Source organism: Rhagoletis pomonella, unplaced genomic scaffold (assembly GCF_013731165.1).
Source record: "Rhagoletis pomonella isolate Grant_MI unplaced genomic scaffold, Rhpom_1.0 Rhpom_scaffold_00011, whole genome shotgun sequence".
In the NCBI taxonomy this organism is placed as follows: Eukaryota; Metazoa; Arthropoda; class Insecta; order Diptera; family Tephritidae; genus Rhagoletis; species Rhagoletis pomonella.
The window spans coordinates 20,892,418-20,911,104 of NW_023458565.1; the positions used below are offsets into that span (position 1 = coordinate 20,892,418).

General features: G+C 37.5%; 1 protein-coding gene across 1 annotated transcript; it reads left to right on the forward strand.

Annotated features, from left to right (window-relative positions):
- LOC118747207 lies at positions 1–16,221 on the forward strand. Its single transcript, XM_036481197.1, has 18 exons — positions 1–82; positions 127–1,128; positions 2,857–3,126; positions 3,200–3,427; positions 3,512–3,775; positions 5,766–6,014; positions 6,096–6,362; positions 6,430–6,876; positions 6,938–7,450; positions 7,516–7,731; positions 9,931–10,356; positions 10,411–11,924; positions 11,980–12,100; positions 13,748–14,139; positions 14,216–14,371; positions 14,436–15,237; positions 15,317–15,493; positions 15,929–16,221. Exons 1-18 carry the CDS (start codon positions 1–3, stop codon positions 16,066–16,068), a joined length of 7,266 nt encoding a protein of 2,421 aa, XP_036337090.1. The 3' UTR covers positions 16,069–16,221.
- Positions 16,222–18,687: the final 2,466 nt, after the last annotated feature.

Sequence of the window (18,687 nt, forward strand, 5' to 3'; positions counted from 1 at the left end):
ATGGTCCGGACATTCCAGGTGCATAAGCTCAAATCATGGCCCTGTAATCATTCGCCGTGGTCATCTCAAAAGAAGGGTGGAAGTTTGTTTTAGGTAGCGGGCTCCAAACTCAGTGAATAACCAAAGCATGGACTAATGTTGCTTACTTTAAGACAGACACCTGCTTGCAGCTGTATATATTAAATCATAACTGTATATTGTATTTTCAGACATATGACCCAGCTAATTCGGGTATCAAAACAAGATCCTACCATCGAGATTTGCCAAATGCTGAACAACAAAATCAGCCATCTCCGCCGTACACAAACACACATCCTCACGACTCCAGGTTTAGCCCCAGTTATGATAATACAAATTACGGTGCCCCCTCATTGAGGTTATCACCACCCGATTCTCACCAACACACTGATGGGCCGCACAGGCAGCAACAACAGCAACAGCAGCAGCCTTCATATCAACACCAGCACCAGCAACATTCAAACCCACAACAAGCCGAGTCTCATCAGCAACGCGAGCAGCCGATATTTAATCGCCCAGCGCACGTGCGTCATTCGCCGCCCTCAGAGCGACAAGTGGAGGGTACTTGGAGTGGGACAGAGAACTCAATAGGCGACTACAATAGTGGTTGTCCGCCACAACACACTGGGCCAGTACCATATCCGTATGATTGTCGTCGTTTTGTAAACTGTTGGCATGGTCGCGGCCACATACAGAGTTGTGGTCCAGGTACAGTTTTTAATCGTGAAACACTCGAATGTGATCGCCCTGATAAGGTGGTTTGTGGCACACCGGGCGTGAATGGAGTTAGCAGTGAGCTGAACGTGAGGCAAACAACGCTACAGACGGCGTCGAATCCTAATAAATATCGTGCAGGTCGACTCCTAGATGTCAGCACAGGTAATGTGGATTCGCTTTGTCCTGCGGGCGCGAATGGCTTGGCGCCGCATCCAACGGATTGTACGAAGTTTTTGAATTGTGCTAATGGTAATACGCATGTACAAAACTGTGGACCCGGCACTGCATACAGCATTTCAATGAAGACGTGTGATTTCAAGGAGAAAGTGGATTGCAGTGGTCGGGAGAATGGTGGAAATGGGGCATTGAATAGTCGAGATGGACGTCAGTATGGTAAGTGTTTATGCTTAAATTATTTTTCTTTGTATATGCATGGGCACAAAAGTACATATAACCTTTACTCGTAATCATCCTGATTCTAATTCAATGTGATAATAAGAATATCCATTTCAACTAGAATAAAGGCTTCAACATCTCAAAATTTGTATCAAAAATACTTTCCGGTTTTCAGATTTGTTCGGGGTAAAAAAAAATAAAGTGTATCGAACATACTGACTGAATCTAATAGAATAATATAGGAACGAACCTCGCCAATTCTTTCAAAATTTCCACTACATGATGGCAGCTACGACAGTAATCGTTTAACTGCTACCCATTCTAATAGCGTGGATTCCCATCAGGCAGTACCCAGTGAGAACGCTAATTACATGTCGGAACAGTGGTCGCTCTAAGCCGAGGAGAGTGCGAGGTCTATGCTTATCCACGTAGTCTCCGCAGACCATATTGCATTTGCCTTTTCGACAAAGTTCCTCTCCAGTCAGAATTTGCAGGAAGATAGCGGAATCCACGCATTATGAGCGGTACCGCTTTCAGACAGTAAGGTTCGTTTCTTACTAGATCATCCTCAACACAGTTGTTCGTTATGTCTTTATAGCCGGACAGCTATACAAGAATCGATTAACCATCTTGCAACTTCGTTGGTTACTATTAGTTCAGCCTGAAAGAGGCTGCATAGATCTGGGCAGACGGTAATTAAGATTAAGTGAGAGTTCAAAAAATTAATTAAAAAAAAAAAATTTAAATTAACTACAGGTATATAACTGTAATTTATTTAAATTTACGGGTACCGTTAATTTCATGATCCCATGATCGGTGCTCAACCAAATTAGTATGGGACCACCCTTGAAGTACCACCTTGTCGTTATTATCGAAAATGGTTCACGTGGACCGAAGTTATCTACCAACATATATACATAAAAAAAATAATCCGATAAATTGATACACTTCCTTCTTTTTTGAAGTCGGTTAAAAATTTACCACTGCATTCATTTTTCAACCTATGAAGACATTTAATGTCCAAAAGTTTTGTTATTTATTATAAATATATGCTTTATACCGAAAATACCCAAATTTAGAAAAAAAGCCAAACTTTCAGAAGAAAAATTTTATTGAACAAATCATATTTTTAACAGTACCTATAGTAAGCTGTTGAATCTAGAATTGACTTTGTTCTCAAAAAAACTTGAAACATGATAAAAAAAACTACAATTGAAAATAACATGGAATATATTACTAACAAAAACAAAGCAATAGCAAGTGTTTTGAATGCATGGAATCATAATCAAATTTTTTCAATGCTGCCGAAAATTTAATAAAAAACTTCGTTTGGCTTATGCTTCGTATTAACAACATGTGTACACACAAAATCTATTACACGGAATCGCATGAATAATTTTACCTTAGGCTTATATGTACATACACTGCCGGAAAAAAGTATTGGCACAGCGATTTTTCACAATATATGCACCAATATCTATTCTAATATTTTTCCGCCAATTTTTTATAAAAATGTAAAAATTTAATTTCTCAACTTTGTGCAAAGCTCGCTAAAATGTTCATGCAAATTTTCAACTTTATAATTATTTATAAAACATTAGCGAAAAAATATTTGAATAAAAATTGTTGCATATATTGTGAATATCGCTGTGCCAATACTTTTCTCCGGCAGTGTATAACGAAATCCAGAAATATTTATAAAATACAAATAAATTGTATTTTAAGAAAATAACAATTATGACAATACCAGAGGCGAGGAGAACGGCTCGACCGCTAACAAAGAAGGCGATATTTTCTGCCCACCAGGCGTAATTGGCCTCTTTCCACATCCATTCGACTATACGAGTTTCCTGAATTGTAAACTCGGTAATACGGCCATACAAAACTGTATGCCTGGGTCAGTGTACAGCATATCGAGGAATTACTGTGATCTTAAAGAAAAAACGCACTACACCGATCACGTCGATTACGTTATTTCTGAAAGGCAACAATTGCGTAAGTGCTGAAAAGTCCCAACTTTTCAGTGTTTTCAAACAAAATTTTCATCACTAATCTATCTACCGCACAGCTTCGACGATGGTCAGTTGTCCACCGAGCACGGATGGCAATCATTTATATCCATATGACTCTACAAAGTTTATTACTTGCCGGCAAGGACGCATGTCGATTGACAAATGCGGGTCGCATAAGGTTTTCAGTATATCAGCGCAGACATGTCGTTCGGAAAGTGAAGTGAATATTGACGATCGTGTGCGCAATGCAGTGACAGCCAATACGAATGCCGAAATCAGAGACTGTAAGTGTTTGTTGTTTTATTTAATTATTTATATGAAATGTTCAAGACGTTTACATATAATTTCCATGTGAAATCAATTTATAGCGCGGAATTTAGCACTCAACTACGTAGGTCAGCCGCTCGATTGCCCTCAAGGTCAATCTGGTTTATATCCACATCCTTTTGATTGTAGAAAATTTATGCTATGCCGCAATGGAAAGTTGAGCGTAGAAAGTTGCAAAACGGGCAATGTTTTCAGTTTGTCTGCCAAACATTGTGATCCCAAGGAACTTGTTAACGTCAATGAACAAGTTCAATTTCAGCTTGACGTAGGCCAAGATAGGGTCTCTGAATCGGATTACAATTACAGTGAGTTAGAAAATAGAGAAAAAATATATATGTATTTGTAAATGTATTTTTGCTTGTATGATTTCTGCAAGTCAAGAAGCTAGTAACGTATTACGTATAGTGCTGTTTTATTAGACTTAACTTGTCAAGATATTTTAAAGGGTAAAATTATGGGCTCTTTTTTCAAGTATTTTCTAAAATTTATCTGCCCTTCAAACACATTTCAAGTAAATAAATATGATCCAATGATGCTTCCAGCTCGAAATTCGCACCCAAATGTGACACCTTGCAGTTATGTACGTTTTTTTTTACGTTTTTTTTTTTTTTTTACATATGTGTGTATGTACATATGTATGGGTTATCTTAACCTCAAATGCTACAATTTTAACAACCAACAAAACCAAAATTTTTCGTAATCCGTAAATTTATAGGAGACGTGCCAATTGCACTTAGGCCACAGAGCTTGGGACTTTTTGATCGTTTAACCTATAATCCAGTATTCTACTAGAATTCCTATTATAGCGGTATGATCGTGACGACACCCATAGCCGAGCTTAGCCAAGTTAAATTATTTACAAGATATAACAGAAATTTGTCCCAAAAAATGTTCATGCAACCCATTTTCGTTGTTTAGTTTTTTAATCTCCTAAAAATGTGTACGTAATACTCTGCATATATTTAAATTAGTCTTACTGTCGTTGGTTAGTAGACACAGTCGATTTTACGTATGAAGAGCATACGATGACTTAATTTCTCAAATCAGGTAACGAGTCCTTTCCTCGCACTCTAATTCATACACTTTCTAGTTTCCCTGAATGTCATTGAAATGTTCTTCCGGGCGCAATTTTCAGATCCACCATCCACCGTAGGATAAACAACGGCACGACACAGATTGGTGTTCCGTCCCCTCTGCTTTGGATTGCGGTCGTAAATGAACTGCTAGAGGAGCAGGGACTGGATTCCCTAACGGTGAGTTGTCGTGAAAATTGTGTACCATCATCATTTTGCGATTCAGCAAGTGTGAGAATGAGTTATAACTGTCAAAACTGTGCACATTTTTCTTACGAAAAAACTCACAGCATTTTATTCGGTGATTTTTTGGTTGTAAGTTTAGCACTCGGTGTACACTGCATTTTCTCACAGTTACAGAATTCAGCCCCTGGTGAGTAGAGTCTATCAAGTGATTGCCAACAGCGATGACCCTCTATGATTTGAGGTCTGCGAACTGTGAACTCTGGTTCTGTTCACTAGAGAGCATAAGATACCACACGCCACTCTTCGCTCGATCAGAGGCGCTTACCTGGTCAGAAATCTGGTGCGGGTGCTGTAGAATGTACGTAGTGGAATCTGTAAGGCAGTTAGAACCACTCTCACCCTGGAACTGAATGTTATGCATTATATAGCGTACGGAGTACTGCTATACTTTGTGTATAGGAGGAATGTGATTTCGTATTGTATACAGGTCCACTGTGTACTTGCGCTTTCACGAAATAAACTTTGAGCCCTGATCTTTCTTTATCAGTGAGGTGACCAGATGATAAGCATCGATTTTTGTACCATGCTTTAGAGGGGTTCATGATCCTACTGCAGGTCCGAATTAAGATCAATTTGTGATGAGTTTATAACTGTATAACATAGAAGGCTCAGTATTTGTGTTGCTGACCGTACCGGGCTACCTTGGTTCTAATATTGCCTTTGTAAAATTTAGCCTTATTCCTAGAGTCGGTGTTGCAGAGAGTATTGTTTCTGGCATTTGCTTAATTCCTGAGATGCATTGGTGGTGGAGGTGCATGCCTTACTGCGGGTATATTCTAGACTCCCCACTCTGCAATGGTGTATTCGAGTATTTTTTGCGAGCATAGATTCGACGAATATCTTACGAGTACAATCCCTTGACTTGCATTATTTCACCAATCATACAAGCAAAGATGCATCTGTAGCTTTGAAAGTCTTCAGATAATAATTAAAATTATTCCAATTTATTTATAATACCCAATTCCTTGCAATGCAGTCAATTCAAATCGAGAAGCAGTTAAATTGATTTGTCCCCAAAATATGGATGGGCTTTTCTTACATCCGTTCGATTGTACCAAATATCTTAGCTGCCATAATGGGCAAAGTCAAGTAGGAAGTTGTCCGCCGGGTAAAGTATTCAGCATATCGCGCAGGCAATGTATAAATCGCAATCAAGTAGATGCATACGATCGTGTGGAATATCTAAGTGAGGTTAAACACGAATTCTCAACAGAATTGAGTCAAGGTAATAATAGTGAGTTGTTCACAATACTACCCGTACCGTACCGTAAAAAAAAACTTAAAACATGGTATTTGAACGCCTTAGATCAATTGCTCGAGACAACATGTACTTCAGATGCTAACAGTGTCTATCCATACCCTTACGATAATACGAAATATATAAAATGTAGCCGTGGGCATGGAACTATTGAAAATTGTGTAAAGGGTATGATATTTAGCACAACCCGAAGATACTGCGACTATGAAACGAAAGTAAATGAATATGATCGTGACTGGCGGTCGGATAATGGATATGACAATCACAAAGCAGGCGCTGACGTTCAGGAAGCTGGAGTAATAAGTGAGAGAGAACGTAAGTTCATTCACTGTTTGCGTTATGACTCACATTACTTATGATCAATAAATTAATAAATATTTAGCAAAAGATGTGAGTGCAGACGCTGATGTGGAATGTCCACCTAAAGCGGTAGGCACATATCCGCATCCGTATGATTGTAGAAAATTCCTTGCATGTTCGCATGGCGTGACTGAAGTTAAGGAGTGTGCTCCTGGCACTGCATGGAGCGCAGAGATGGAGGTTTGTGACTTTGAAAAAAATGTAAATTGTGTACAAGGCACAAAGTTACCTAATACAGCAGTAAATACGATAATTGAGGATAAGGTCGCATGTCCGCCGAATATGCAAGGTCTCTTCTTGCATCCATTTAATGCACAGCATTTTGTGAATTGCAATAATGGTGAGACGATCATACAAACCTGTCAGACGGGCAGCGTTTTTAGTATTTCGCAGAGAATGTGTCTTGCGGCAAGGGAAGTCACACCTGTAGATCGCGTACAGTGCTCGCAAGATTATGCTACAGATATTCGTGAGTACTCAATTAAATAATAACAGTAGAAAATTATAACTACAACCAATTCATTTTATAGCCTCGTATCAAAACTACATCGTTTGTCCAGCGCAAGCAGTTGGCTATTTCGTTTATCCCTTCGATGGCCTGCTATACATAGAATGCCTCGATGGGCGAACGCTTATTCAGAATTGCGCACAAAATACGGTATTTAGCATTTCCAACCAAATTTGCATACCCACTGATGAAGCAGAAAGCACAGACTACGTGTTGTTACGCTCGGATTGGCAGCATATAAATCCTGGTTATGCCACATATGATCACAAAGTGGAATGGAGTGCTTTGGATACGAACTCTGTTGGTGCTCACACACAGAGCTCTGTCGATTCTACACAGTCTACAATTTGCGCAGAAAGTGAATCAGGTCTTTATCCACATCCAACTGATTGTAAGAAATTCCTACGTTGCGCAAACGGCATAAGCTATGAGATGGATTGTGGTCCGGGTACTGCATTTAATGCCGCGCTTGAAGTTTGTGATTTTGAGAATAAAGTTGATTGTTCCAGTCGTTTGGGCATTGGTGATTTGCAAGGTGAAATTTGTGATAGCAAAGAATGATTATTGAATTTCTTATGGTTTTCTTATCAACTTGCGCAGTTCGCAATAGTCCAGCTGTAGCATGTCCTGTGGGCGCTTCTGGCATCTATCCGCATCCTTTGGATTGCAAAAAGTTTCTTCATTGTGATAATGGCATAGCAACTATAAAAGATTGCGGTCCTGGTACGGCTTGGAATGTTAAAATGGAAACATGCGATTTTATGGCCAATGTTGGCTGTGCAGACGGTGGTGTCCGTCAAGAGGAGACGCCTGAAGGTTAAAAACAAATTTTTAATTCTTATTATAATTGTTTGCTTAAAAGGTCTGCTCAAAAAAAAAAAAAAAATGTGGTGGCACGGCATCGCGCGGTACAAAGCAGTATAGAGAGAATTCTGCGGTATAGTTTTTTAAGGCTGCGCACAGTGGAACAAAGAAGAAATTTACTATTCAGCAAGGTCTACTGTCTATAATTCCTAATGGTCTTAAATTTTTTAAATTGATATTTAAATTCTTAAAAGGTTTAAGGAGCTACTGTTCTAAATTCATTTGATTTTCATAGTTAACGGTTTTCATTAAAGTAAAAAAGTTGAACATATACATTTATTATATGTATCTAGAGAATTCCTTAAACGATTAAAACAAGTAGTATATCACATCAAAGGCAATTGAATTTGCTATATTTTCTTAATAATTATTTTTTCTTTAAAATTATACGTTTTCAATATGTTTATAAAGATTAAAAATTTTATTTTATTTTGATAAAATGAAATTTCTGTTTATATTGTAAAAAATACTTTTTACTTTGATGGATTTTTTTTACTAATTTCTTAAAAACAATATATTCACAAAAAATATAAGACATTAAATACTTGACACCTTCGAGTCAAGCAAAAAATTTTACTTCTGCAACTTTGTTAAAAAAAAAACTATAAAAATAAAATACATTTTAAAAAGTAGTTCCTGCACCACTGTGCGGCTTATCGTACACAGTTATTTGCGAGCCACAATATACCACCGCATTACCAAATACCGCATTTCGAACGAACCCCACCGTATCGTACCGCGTATGTTTGAGCAGGCTTTACCGTTTTTTATTTGTGTTACATTTTATTGAAAAACTCTTTGTTTAACATATCGAGCCCTAAACGCAAAAATGACATGATATGTAGGCGATTAATTTTTCAAAATTTAATTTTTCATGCAGAAAGCTCTCGAACATTTAGGACTTGAGAGATTATTTATTAGAGAATATGTATATGAATAAGTTATTTTTAAATTTTTTAAACGAAAATATACGAGTATAGTGAATAAATTGTCACACTGCTTCGAGAAAAAAATATGGTTTTTGCTGTTTTCGGCTTTAAGAGATTTTATCGAGTATTTTCTAATTTTTCTGTAATTATTTCGAGTTATTTCCAGGGACCGTAACGATTCTCTCTCTGATCTCTATTACCAAAACTATAATTTAACCGTTAATATTAGATTTTTATTTTTTCGATCAAGAATAATCGTTATTTTATGATATGCATTTTTTGATCAAAAATAATTTTTATTATCGATTTTTATTTTTCAGATCAAAGTGAATCGTTATTTCTGGATTTTTATCTCTTCGCTCAAGAATAATTGTTATTTTAGGATTTTTAATTTTTTCGATTAATTTTTGATCGTTCTTTTATGATTTAGATATTTTTATCAAAAATTATTTTTATTTTGGATTTTTACTTTTCCGATTAAATTTAATCGTTATTTTTGAATTTTTATTTTTCGATTAAGAATAATCGTTATTTTGTGATTCCTTTTTTTGATCAAAAATAATTTTTATTTTTCCAATCAAATTTAATCGTTATTTTTGGAATTTTATTTTTCCGATCAAATTTAATCGTTATTTTATGATTTTAATTTTTTTCCGTTAAGTTTAGATCGTTCTTTTATGATTTATATTTTGGGATCAAAAATATGTTTTTTTTTTGGATTTTTATTTTTATCTCTCTTTTTCCGATCAAATTGACTCGTTACTTTCGGATTTTAATTTTTTTAATTTTTCGTTCAAAAATAAACGTTATTTTGCATTTTTTTTAAATCAGTTTTAACCGTTGTAATGAAGACTGCATTTTTAGGGCCGTTTTATATATTTTATAATTTAAAAAACTGTGTCGGGGTTCGGGGTCACGAATCTGAAATCTGTTTTTTTCTCCATCACTTCAGGATTTCTTCTAACCTCAAAAAATATGCAAAAGCGGTGGCGTATGAGTAACATTTTGCACAGTAGTACTTATGGTGGTTTCGTTTCTTTCAAAAAATGTTGCCCTTTCATGGTGCAAAATGTGTTTAATGCTCTCACTCAACCCCATTCCCAAAGGAGCTATTTTTTATTGTTTTTACTTTAATTTGTGCCCTAAATTTCTTTACTCGCTTACTTACTTACATGCATACATATCTGACTCTTCGTATAATTTCGTAACTCTTTTGTTTCAGATAATGGCGGTCATGGGTATGATGCGAACACACATTTCCAAGCACCTACACCACAATCCAACAACAGGAACCCCACACGTAATGACTGGAGATCGCAACCTAATAGTGCTCCCTCACATCATAGAGGTACATACGATAGTCAAAGTTACGGAGGCATTCCAACAACGCCATCTTCCCGAACAAACACGCGTGGCGATCGTTGGTTTAATATGGACAGGCAGCGCCCAGTGCCACACGACGACACACGTTTTATACCCGGAGGTAACTACAATCCAGATTATGATCGACAGCAACGGCTACCCGTTTACGGCAAAGACTTGCAACACAACAACGGTCCAGCTAGTTGGGCCGGCACGGATGCTGCACTTGATCGCCAAACGCCCACACAAAGTGTCATCTATGAAGAGGGATCGCTAGAACCAAATCGTAATTATAATACAATCCAAACTTATACAACCCCCTTAGCACCTTTCAACTCAGCTGACTCCTTGCCAGCCGCATCCGTTAATAGGAATGTATACGCAAATGCGACCACAAATATTTACTATGCGCAGCCTGTTGGTTCAGAAGAAAACTCAGATGAAGTCTTTGACTCCAATGCTGATTCGCAACCGTCTGCGCGCACGCCCTTCGATCGCAATGACAACAAGTGGATTCCAATACCGAATCAAGTGCTTCTACCACCAAAACGCACCACTGAGCAACAAAGCGTTTTGCAGGTTTCTGCACCAGCAAACACCTACGCACCAGCAACTCATGTTACACCCCCTTCGAGACGCGCATATAATCCGCCTACAACAGTGTCTCAAAATGCCATTGAAGCCTCTAATCTTTATGGTGGCTTGCAACCACCACCACCACCCACAACTGCCCAAACTGCTTACTCCATCGTTTCGATTCGAAATCAAAATTCACCACCGGCTCGCGTCAATCCCACGCAGTCTTCGCCGCCGCCACGTCCCACTGGCAGATCGTTAGTAGATTCATTTGAACCCATACGTGGTTTTAGCACGAATGTTGATGGCAAACCCCATTTACTGTCTTCACCTTCGAACACAAATTTATATCAAACTGAAATTTTGACAAGCACTCCTGCAAATTACCTTCAACCTCCAACCATACCTACCGCTGTCACAAAAACTCTTTCTGCTGGCACAACACGTTTAAAGCAAGTACATCCCTTTCTAGAGAATACAACTGTAGCAATGTTCTCTAAAGATCCCCACTACAGTGGTTCCTATTCGAATGTAGCACACGCGAGTCCACCAAAATCTATTGACCCGCAAGCCTATCAGAGCGCCGAAAATCTGCCAATGGCTGATGCCTTACGCTTACTTTTGCGTCCCTACTTCAATCGAAGTGGCACGATTTCGGAGGATAGCGCTGAAAAGGCTGAGTCGCATATAATGAAGCTTACAGCGGAACAGCCATCTGAGCATTCTGTTATGAATACATTACCTCATACAACTACCAACAAATCCAAAGTTGGTGCCGAAAATGAAAAGGAGGTTGAACTTATACTTGCAGGTGAACAGCATAGTTTGATCACAAACCCAACTGAAAACAGCGTACACGGGTCACGTACAGATATCTATTCGAAAAATACAAAGCAAGAATCTAAAAATAATCCTAATTGGCATAATCGCGGTCATAATCGGGAATTCCACCGTACACATCCAAATTTATTAAATCCCTTTGATGAGGTTGATCAGTCAAGTCCTCATAATGTGCATCCTCATCGCCACAACCACAATCACAATAGAGCATTCCATGAGCGGCATCCTGAAATGCCAAATCCGTTCGCAACACCCGTTACGCTGCGTACTGTGCCTACAACTACGAATAATTTTGATTTGACGGATGCAAATCCACCAAATCCATATGCGGAGTCAACCACCCCTTTTAGTGTTCGACCTGAGATAGATTTGAGAGCAGGCCAGGATGTGGATTGCCAGTTTGATTGTGGAAATGGAAAATGTGTGAAGTCCTTTGAGGTGAGTATGTCGATACTAAGTTGCTACTATTTTCTTAAATTATTTTATGTTTCAGGTATGCAACGGCATTAACAATTGTGGTAATCGTAAGGATGAAGATAATTGTAAACATTTGGGCTATGAGGTGCGTTTAGCTGGTGGCGAAAGTGCAAACATGGGACGTGTTGAGGTTAAAAGTGAGTATTTTAATGCCATCACGTACATTTGGGATATAGTTACTTGCAAAATGACTGATTAAAACATCGAGCGTATTTCCTAAATGAACTGAATAGAGTTGATAATAACTGACGCCAAAGAGCTTATAAGGCTGGGCATTTGGGAGGTCTTTAAAATTTAAAAGGTTAAAATGTTTTAGAAAATTATTCGCCGGAAAGCTTGACTAGAACTATTTTCAGACATTTTAACAAATATAAAAAAAAACATAAAAAGTGTTTGTATATTTCAAGGAGACATATTTGTTTTTTATTTTCTTTGGACTTTTATGTTCTTTGTATAAAGATTTTGTCTGAGAATACGCCTAGTCAATTTTTCTCCGACGAATAATTTTCTAGAATATGTCAGACTTCTAGCGATCTCCCAAATGCCATTTTATTTAGACTTTCCTAAAAAGGCGACGAAACGATCCTTTCGAAGGCTTGAAAGACTGTGAGGGTATCGTTGATTCCTTCTTTCTTAGAGGGTACATCATTGGAATCCATCTTACCCATAATTATTAAAGTTGTAAAGAAGCTTTTTGCGAACAAATACTACTTATTTGGTGTCTTCCTCGATATCGAGGACCTTTTAATAGTGTGTTATCCGAGGCAATAGTAAAAGGCTTGACTAGGCTCGTCGTCGACAACAAGCTTCTCTTCTGCATTATCTACATTGGCCAGCGCCTCTGTCCATTGTAGGGTGAGTTCTATCGCCCTTTGTATGGATCGTTGGATGATCTGATTCAGGGATACATAAACTTAGTCATAAATTGGTTGACAGACGGAACTCGGTATATTCACCAAGAGGTGTTAGGACTCTCTGACTGGGTCAAGTATTTGCGCGTTATCCTAGATAGGAACTGCCCTAAAAGCCAAGTTTTGAGGAGCGAGTAAAAAGCATCAGTTTCCCAAGCTCTGCCTCTCTCTAAAGCTATTACTGCTGGTACGAAACCATAATCAAGCAAAAGCATTCAAAGGTCCGGAGACTTGTTGAAATCAGTGCGGCTGCCGCAGTTCGTTCATGCATCAGGCTAAGAACCACTGGCTTCTCCTTTAGAGTTATATGGTAGACTCATTTTCGTTGTTGGTGTTTCCGACAGGGTAGGAGTGTGATGTAATGTGGAACGATTTTCCGTCATCCCTTGTCAAATTTGGTTTGGAGACAAACCGGTTTTGGCGTTGTGCCATCTTCAGTGTCATTTTTCGTTCTTCGTTACATTATATGGTAGAGTTGGAAGAAGTGCATACTGTCAGGAACTCTCCGTTAGCAAGTTTAGGCTACCAGATTTCTGCAGCGAATATCATATGTTGACTGCCACTATAAAAGAGGCAGTGGACCTGAAAGGTACCATGATAAATATCTACTCTCACAGCCCAGCTGGGCTCTATGATCGCTAATTTTACGATCGCCTCTCTCTCGCTCTCTCTATTTCCTTCGATTACTTTCACACCCCAAGACACAGTATGTTCTGTGTGCAAGAAACTGCACACTACACTGGAAAAGTGTAAGGATTTCATGCGGTAACCTGTCCCGAAATTACTGTATGCAAGTATTCTTTACTTTTAAGTATTTTAGTAATTCTATATCTACAGAATATTTACCTATTTTATTCTTGATACACTATGCAGTCCTCGGAAAATGGGGCTATGTATGCGATGACAAATTTGGGCTGCGTGATGCTGAAGTGGTTTGTCGTGAGCTGGGCTTTAAACTGGGAGCCAGCGAAGTGCGCGGCTATTCATATTATCCACCCACTGAGACGGAAGTATCGTTCGTCATGGATGAAGTGGATTGCCGAGGTGATGAATCTTCGTTGAGGGAATGCAATTTTAAAGGTTGGGGCGTCAGCAATTGCGGACCAGACGAAGTAGTTGGCGTGGTTTGCAAAGTACCACAACTCAAATGTCCCAACAACTATTGGCTATGCAGCACGTCACAAGAATGCATACCACCTGCCTTCGTTTGTGATCATACACCAGATTGTGCCGATAAGTCGGATGAGAGCGATAATGTTTGCAATGTGAGTGTTGTGTGTGAGCTGGTTGTGGTTAAGCATTAACGAAAATATTACTGCTTATAATTTTTTGTATATTTAGTCACCCGTCGAGTATCGCCTGCAAGGTGGCCGCAGTGCGAGTGAAGGACGTCTCGAAGTTAGATACCGTGGTGAGTGGGGAACTGTATGCGACGATGATTTCGGCTTGAAAGAGGCTCAAGTTATATGTAATTCTATGGGTTTTTACGGATTACCGGTGAGTAAATTTAATTAGCAAATATACATCGATTTGTAAATAAAAATAACAATCCATATTACAGACCATTGCAAAGAATGTATACGGACCGGGCAGTGGCCCCATTTGGTTGGATCAGGTGTCCTGCTTTGGCAATGAAACTTCATTGGAGCAGTGCAATCACTGGACTTGGGGCGAACATAATTGCAATCACACCGAGGATGTTGGTCTCAAATGCACTGTGGGAGTTCAACCACAGAAAGTGAGCACACCGCAAGCAGATAGGAACCATGCAGACGGCAACGACCGAAAAGAGTTAGATGATCCGCAACAAGAATTAGAAGATATTGGTCTATTCTCCGAATGGGAGCGCAAAAGCAAGGCGATTGGCACGCAAAGGCGTCGATGCGGTCAATTCAAAGACGATCTGCTTGACGAATATGCCCACCCAGAAGAGAGAGTTGTAAATGGCAGCCTGGCGAAACGTGGTCATCATCCTTGGCAAGCAACAATACGCACACGCGGCAGGGGTGGCATATCGAGCCATTGGTGTGGCGCTGTGCTGATTTCTTCGCGTCATCTTCTCACCGCAGCGCATTGTCTCGCTGGTTATCCGAAGGGTGCTTATCTGGTACGGTTGGGTGATCATTATGCCAATATAGCTGAGGCTTCTGAAATAGATTCGTTCATTGAAAATTGGTATGTGCACGAAAAATTCCGTGACGCAACGCATATGAATAACGATATTGCGATGATTGTGCTGAAAACACCGGTCAAATTTAATGATTATATACAACCGGTGTGCTTGCCGAGTAAGGGTGCCACTGTAACAGAGAATCGCAAGTGCACAATTTCCGGCTGGGGCTCTATTAAGTCCGGTGTTTCAAGTATGTTTACCTTCTTTATTGCTACAAAAAACTGCAGTGAATATAAGTGATTAATATTTAAAATTTCAATCTCTATTAGCTCCTTCAAATATCTTACGCGCCGCTGAATTGCCTATACTGTCCGATGATGTTTGTAAGCAGCCTCATGTTTATGGCGCCAGCTTAACTGAGGGCATGTTCTGTGCCGGTTATATGGACGAGAGCGTGGATGCTTGTGATGGCGACTCTGGTGGGCCGCTGATTTGTCATGACGAGGGTATGCATACATAAATCCTTTGTTATATATTCTGTCTAAATATTTCGAAAAAACTAAGCTTTACGTAAGCTACACATGTTTGAAAATACCTATACAAATTTAGTTTTTGGGAATAAAATTAGTTTTAAAAATATATATATTTTTTAAATCCCCTAAGATGTTAAACGAATTTTAGCTTAAAAAGTTTGCATACAAATGTTTAAAAATTTTATCAGCGGCATCAAAATAATGAAATTTTTGGACATAATTTCAAATCGATCTAGCTCACGCAAATCTTACTCCAAAATATGACGAATTCTTAAAATATAATAAATTTTATAATCCCGGTGCCAATGCTTCATTTTTTTGGTGATGCACCCCAATTTGCACACATACATTATTTAGTGAAAAAATAGTGTAATAATTTAAAATTACATTTTTTTTTTTTACTTTTAGATGGTGAAACACTGTATGGCATAATTTCATGGGGACAACACTGCGGCTACGCAAATAAACCGGGCGTATATGTGCGCGTTGAAAAATACGTGGATTGGATAATGGACAAAATTAATTTTTCCATACAAAATGCTACATAATTAAGAATGAACGTTGAACTCGAAATGGAAATTTAATATTTTTATAAACAATTTTTTAATGTACATAGATACATAGTGGTTTAAGTAGTGCTAGAATTTGTATCAGACGTAGATAAAATAAAGGGAAATCTAACAAAGGTGTATGGTCCATTATTTGAATGGCATCGTTACATTTACAATAGAGGCATTCTTTTTCATATCGGACACCAAATTTGGTGACGCACTTTCAGTTTGCTAAAAAATATATCGAAGAGATATTCTGCCAAAATCTGCAATAAAATCTGCGTTTTGCTAACTTTAATCCATTTCTAGGGGTTTGTCGCCTTAAAGAAAAATCGTGCCGTACAAATATTATTTCAGGACAGGTATTCTATCGGAATCCATAATAAAACTAAAATTTTTGCAAAAACCTGATTTTTAACACCTTGCTAAATGTATCTCAACATACATAAGTTTTCGAAAACAAATTACAAAAAATTGCTGATTCTCACAAAAAATGAACCATCTCGTCATAAAGAAAAAAAAATATTTTAAATATAGTTCTTGAAAAACACCAATTTTTTGAACCATGTTTTTGTAAAGAGACAAGGATTACGATGGCGTAATTTTTAATCCCTAATTTACTGGTCTTCACTATGCAAATCAACTTCAAAAAGTTAAACTGTTAATAGCTAAGTTGGCTTTGGGACAATCATGACCATCTTATGCATAGAAATGTCAAGCCCATTTCTTTAGCTTTAAAACGACGTTAAGATGAGCAGAACCCGAGATATAACGATTTGAAGAAGTACATGATTAGTCTGAATCACGAAAAAATCCAAGCTTTGACAGATCACATCTCCAAAGAAAAAATTTCCTCGAATACGTGTTAGCTTATTTCATGTATAGAACCCATAACAAAAATTTTAAGCGAATCGGAGATATGATATAACTTTTTTTACGAAATCCGTCAGACTTAAAAAAGAATGTCATACACGGTTAAAAATTTCGGTTTTAATTTTAAACTTTTTGGACTACATATATGACCAAACTAAATTTAGTTTCAAATACAAACCTTCCAAGTTTAAAAAAAAGGGAGTACATATGTTGGGTATAGAATTTAAACAGTTCCGAAACAACCCGGAAAGCGTGTGGAACAAACCTTTTGACTTAATGTGGTGGAATGAGTGTTAAATTCATTCGCGACAGCTCTGGGTTCCACAATTTCCGTATTATCCTTGCAAAATTGTATTTACTAATGGGTCAATTATCGATAGCAACCGAACTTCTTAGATGGCAACTGCAACTTTACAGATGGCAACTGCTATGCTAGTGCTATGCTTATTTTCACACAGGGACCGAGCAAAACAGTTATTGATGAAAACTGTTATTGAAAAATTCACTACTTATACATACCAATCGATTTCTTTTTTCACCGAGAATCAAATTTGAAAATAAATTTTTATTTGCAATGCAATTTGCAAAATAAAAAAATTAAAATTACTTTTGATTTTTATTTTATAAATCCAAAATAACAATTATTTTTGTTTTTTATCTAAATAATCTGCAAATAGCAGTTATTTTTGTTTTTTCATATTATATGTCTTAGATAACAGTTATCGAAGACTTTTACTTTTAAAAGTCATCAATAAAAATCAGTCAGTCACTTTAGCTTTTAATAGTCATTAATATACATAAATCAGTCACCGACTTTTATTTTTTAAGTCATACGTATAAAAGTCATGTATCATTTTCCGCAGTTAAGCGGGTGTTGGAAAACAAAAGTTTACTACGACTTATACAAATGACTTTTACAAGTATGATTTAAAAACCAAAAGTCAGTGACTGATTAAATTGACGACTTTGAAAAGTAAAAGTCACTGCCTGATTTTTATTTATGACTTTTATAAATAAAAGTCTTCGATAACTGTTTTCTAAGACATATAATTTAAAAATCAAAAATAACTGTTATTTGCAGATTATTTAGATAAAAATCAAAAATAATTGTTATATTGGATTTATAAAATTAAAATCAGAAATAACTGTTATTTGAGGAGTAATTAAATAAAAGTCAAAAAATAACTGTTCAAGAGCGATTTTTTTTAATAAAAGTCCCTGTTCTCACAGCGCTAAATACTTAGTCTAAAAGTATTTAGTTAGTTTCACCTAACGAAACGCACGTAAGAAGTTCTTTGAGACTTTGGCTGCAATAAATACTGGATAAAAAAGTACTTAGTATTTATTTATGGCTTCACTATATACTGGATACAAAACCACTTAGTACTTATGACTTGGTTAAATACTGGCTATTTATTCAGTGCAAAAAAAATAATTTCGGAATCTTCGGGACAATTTCAGTATTTTTGAGCCTGCTTTGGGATCCTGAAAGAGATCGCAGCGAGCATCTCAAAGTGGATTGTTGTTAAAGGCAGGGCTGTAAACTACTCCAAGCTTTGTACGCTTGACGCACGTGTCTTTAAAACTATTTTTTTATTAGAAACTTCTGCGATTTCCATTATTTCAGAAGAAGACGCAATTTCCAAAAATGTTCAACATCTTGCTTAGTGAGATAAGAGGCGATGCGTGCACCAAGAAGGCAGTGCCGCATCAAATGTTTTGACAAAAGGCTGCCGAGACCAA

Bases quoted from the DNA above. Each gene is read 5' to 3' on its own strand.
- LOC118747207 (XM_036481197.1), top strand. From the start codon at position 1: ATGGTCCGGACATTCCAGGTGCATAAGCTCAAATCATGGCCCTGTAAT. The intron at 7,732-9,930 runs GTTAAAAACAAA...CTTTTGTTTCAG, and splicing joins TCAAGAGGAGACGCCTGAAG to ATAATGGCGGTCATGGGTAT. The intron at 15,494-15,928 runs GTATGCATACAT...TTTTACTTTTAG, and splicing joins GCTGATTTGTCATGACGAGG to ATGGTGAAACACTGTATGGC.